This window comes from Macrobrachium nipponense, chromosome 14 (genome assembly GCF_015104395.2).
Source record: "Macrobrachium nipponense isolate FS-2020 chromosome 14, ASM1510439v2, whole genome shotgun sequence".
NCBI classification, from domain to species: Eukaryota; Metazoa; Arthropoda; class Malacostraca; order Decapoda; family Palaemonidae; genus Macrobrachium; species Macrobrachium nipponense.
Window position 1 is genome coordinate 23,133,719 of NC_087207.1, and position 4,865 is coordinate 23,138,583.

The 4,865-nt window shown below is 33.2% G+C and overlaps 1 protein-coding gene across 1 annotated transcript in view; it reads left to right on the forward strand.

The window, feature by feature from the left end:
* The first annotated feature begins 2,212 nt into the window (after positions 1-2,212).
* The window catches only part of LOC135226173 (uncharacterized), a 37,618-nt gene continuing 34,965 nt past the window's right edge, over positions 2,213-4,865 (forward strand). Inside the window, exon 1 of the mRNA XM_064265616.1 lies at positions 2,213-2,269. Coding sequence (XP_064121686.1) covers positions 2,213-2,269 — 57 coding nt within the window. The remainder of the gene's footprint in view (positions 2,270-4,865) is intronic.

The following is a 4,865-nucleotide window of genomic DNA, read 5'->3' on the forward strand; positions in this document are numbered from 1 at the left end:
AAAAAATAAGATAAAATAAAATGGTGTTATAATTGCGATTTCTCCTGGTCTGTGATGATATTCGTCCGAAAATAAAATAAAATAAGATAAAATCGTTATAATTGCGATTTCTCCTGCTCTGTGGTGATATTCGTCCGTTACAAAAAATAAAATAAAATAAAATGGTGTTATATTGCGATTTCTCCTGGTCTGTGATGATATTCGTCCGAAAATAAAATAAAATAAGATAAAATCGTTATAATTGCGATTTCTCCTGGTCTGTGATGATATTCGTCCGAAAATAAAATAAAATAAAATAAAATCGTTATAATTGCGATTTCTCCTGGTCTGTGATGATATTCGTCCGTTACAAAAAGTAAAATATAATAAAATAAAATAAAATTGTTATAATTGCGATTTCTCCTGGTCTCTGGTAATATATTCGTCCGTTACACAAAAAATAATAATAAAATAGAATGGTGTTCAATTGCGATTTCTCTTGATCTGGGTGGGATGATATATATATATATATATATATATATATATATATATATAATATATATATATATATATACATATATATATATATTCGTCCGTTACCAAAAAAAAAAAAAAAAAAAAGTTTAATAGCGATTTCTCCTGGTCTGTGATGATATTCGTCCGTTAAAAAAAAAATAAGGAAAAATAAAAATTGTGTCATAATTGCGATTTTTTCGGGGCTGTGATGATATTCGTCCGTTACAAATAAATAAAAATAAAATAAAATAAAATGGTGCTGTAATTGCGATTTCTCCTGGTCTGTAATAATATGCGTCCGTTAACAAATTACTAAAATAAAATAATATGGTGTTATAAATGCGATTTCTCCTGGTCTATGATAATATGCGTCCGTTACAAAAATGAAATAAAATAAAATAAATTAAAATCGTTATAATAGCGATTTCTCCTGGTCTGTGATAATATTCGTCCGTTACAACAAAAAATAAAATAAAATAAAATAAAATAAAATGGTGCTATAATTGCGATTTCTCCTGGTCTCTGGTAATATATTCGTCCGTTACAACAAAAAGTGCAGGCAGGACCTTTTATTGCTAAGGGGATAAGTAAAGGACTGTTACTGTAAATAGTCCTCTCTGTCTCCTTACTAAATTTTATTTTAATATTTTTCTATTTTAAAGATTAGAAAACATAATATAGTGGATAAAGTAGGAAGATGGTTAAAAGAATTTTTACACAACAGAAAACAGATAGTTATTGCAAACGATGAGAAATCGGATGAAGCCAAGGTAATATCCGGTGTGCCACAAGGTACGGTGTTAGCTGCAATACTGTTTGTTATTATGATTGCAGACATAGACAGTAATGTTAAGGACTCGGTAGTGAGTAGTTTCACCGATGACACAAGAATAAGTAGAGAAATTACTTGTGATGAAGATAGGAACGCGCTATAAAGAGACCTTAACAAAGTATATGAATGGGCAGAGGTAATAGGATGGATTTAATCTGTATTGAATCAATAATTATGAGACAGAGAAGGAAAGCTATATGCATATAGGGGACCTAATAATGAGACAATCACAAATAAGGAAGCAGTTAAAGACCTTGGTGTGATGATGAATAGGAACATGTTATGCAATGATCAAATAGCAATTCTGTTGGCAAAATGTAAAGCAAAAATGGGAATGTTGTTACGGCACTTCAAAACAAGAAAAGCTGTACACATGATTACGCTTTATAAAAAATATGTTCGTAATCCACTTGAGTATTGCAATATGATATGGTACCCACACTATCAAAAGGATATTGCACAAATAGAGAGTGTACAAAGGTCCTTTACAGCTAGAATAGAAGAAGTTAAGGACCTTGAATGCTGGGAAAGACTACAATCCTTAAAATTATATAGTCTAGAAAGGAGAAGAGAACGCTACATGATAATTCAGGCATGGAAACAGATAGAAGGAATAGCCGAAAAACATCATGGAGCTAAAAACATAAAAATCAGAAAAGAGCAAGCAGAGGTAGATTAATAGTGCCCAAAACTATACCAGGAAAAAATAAGGAAAGCACACAGGACATTAATCCACTACGCGCCAAGAATCGATAATGCAGCGTCTATTCATGCGGTACCAGCTCATCTGAGGAATATATCAGGAGTGAGCGTAGATGTGTTTAAGAAAATAATGCTCGGACAAAATTATCTAAGCTGCATCCCTGAAACAAGATTGGTTGGAAGATGCAAAATATACCGGAAGATGTGCAGCAACTCTCGGGTATATGCAAACCTCTCCTGGTAATACATTAGCAGGTGCCTCACACTGAGGGACCTGGGGCAACCCGAACAAGATGTTAGGTCTGTAAGGTAAGGTCTCTCTCTCTCTCTCTCTCTCTCTCTCTCTTAATAAAGCAAGTACCACCCAATCGTTTATCTTTATGCTTTTCTTTTCACTTAACGGTTTTGGTCTAAAATATGCTACTCATTACTTGTATACTGAATCTCCTTTTTATAATTAGCGTTAATACTTCACGAGATTCCTATATACTCTTATATTGGAGACTGCTCCTGGGTTTATTTTTTTTTAAATTATGCCTCTTTAGAACTCTCGTTAAGCTTGATATATGATTATGCCCACATCGCCACTTTGAACATTACGAGAGACTACTGCCATTATTATACAAGAAGTCGTTCTTGCAAGGGTAAGGTGTACCGTTTTGAGATGAGAGAGAGAGGAGGAGAGAGAGAGAGAGAGGAGAGAGAAGAGAGAGATAGCTCTAAAAATTTAAAATATAAAAAGATTATTAAAAAATAACAATTGAGAGAGAGAGAGAGAGAGAGAGAGAGAGAGAGAGCTCTGAAAATTTAAAGTACTTGTATGTGATATTCAAAAATGTTATATATACAATTAGAGAGAGAGGAAGAGAGAGAGAGAGAGAGAGCTCTAAGAATTTAAAATATTTGTAAGTGTAAGCAAAAGAAAAATAAACAATAGCAATTGATAGATAGAGAGAGAGACCGACCAAAAAATGTAAACAAAAATATAAAAATAGAAAAAATAACAATAGAGAGAGAGAGAGAGAGAGAGAGAGAGAGAGAGAGAGAGAGAGAGAGAGAGAGAGAGAGAGAAAAATAAAAATTTAGTATATTTGAAAGTGTAAACAGAAATATTAAAGATCTGATAAAAAAAGTAAGAGAGAGAGAGAGAGAGAGAGAGAGAGAGAGAGAGAGAGAGAGAGAGAGACTCCTTGTCATGTATTTCCCTTGTCGATAATGCTGATTTTCCTCAATGGTATCTAACCATTTGTTTCGTAAGAATCGAATTGGTCTGGCTTTATTACCTAATGCGTTTTCTTCTCATTTAGAATCATTCTTTTTATTTATCTTTAATACTAACGGGATCCGAGAAACCTCCTATGACTAATTATTTTCATGGGCATGTTGAACTTGTGTGCATTTTTATATTTTTAAGTATATTTTTATCTTTATCTATTATATGTTTCCTTGATTGACTAAAACTCATATCATTTATTCTTCTCTTTATTTCTGTACATTGAATAAGCACAATTTGAGTATTTTCGTACACTGAATAATCACAATTTGGGTATTTTTGTACATTGAATAAGCACAATTTGAGTATATTTCCCGCGGCAGGAATAACTAAGACGTTTATTCATAATATGTTACTCCAGTTTTGGCAACCTGCTCTCTGGTAATTACTGAGAAACAGTTATTGAAAGGGCTAGGTTAATTATACACAGGTATGGCATCCAGGTGTATTCGAAGATTGCGTTGGCTAATTGGTTATCTTTGATAAGAGATCACGTTGATTAAATTGTCGAATCTTTTACCCGCGAAACATCAAAGTTTTGGTAACTGAGGTAAATTTAGTTTTATTTATTTTCTATTTTTTGAAGCACGATAACTTAAGAATGGTTGGTCAGAATTGGATGATATTGGAGCGAACTCATTCCGTGTCTAACTCCGTAGAGGGAAAATCTGCTGTCAAACTTTGATGTGATGATGGCAGGTGTAGACATCATTAGATGAACCCGTTGGTTAACCTTCCTGTGGACATCGATGAGGTTTTGACGACTCGTCGTCATGGAAACCATCTCGTTATTGATTACTGCAAACCCTTTCAAGAAATGTGCAATCATTAGGACTGGCGTTGGCGATATACTTTCTGTTGAATACTACTACAACAGTATTATTATTATTATTATTATTATTATTATTATTATTATTATTAATTTTATTATTATTATTATTATTATTATTATTATTAAGCTAGACTGAATATCCACTGATAGAAGAACCTCAATATGCAAAGCACGAAACGAAACCATTGCTATTCTTGCTGATCTGAAAGCTACCAGAATTTGTTCCACTTTGCAGAATATACTGGCTTCCAGTTTTATTTTGGCTTAGAGAGAGTATTCCCATTTTGGTGGGACGGTGGCTGTGGGGCTCTGGAGATTGTTGAGGTCTCCTCCTCCTCCTCCTCCTCCTCCTCCTCCTCCTCCTTTACAGGAGTTATTCCTTGTATGAATTGCAATCTGACCTCTGAGAGGAGACCCGCAGCCAAGACTGCGTTTAATGGATTTCCTCTCAAAAGTTTCCCTTTGCCCTTTTTTGCAGCTCTGTGAGCAAGCTTTTCTTTCTTCCTTTCTTTGCTTTCTTTTTTACCAGACACTGCTTTCGCTTTCATGAATTTCTCAGAAGACATCCTATTGTGAAGTCACGGTTTTTGATGTCAGGTTCTGTGTGGTTTTGCTCTGAACTTTTATTATATATATATATATATATATATATATAATATAATATATATTTATTATTATATAATAATATTAATTATATATACATATATATTTGTGAGACTTCTCTGAAAACC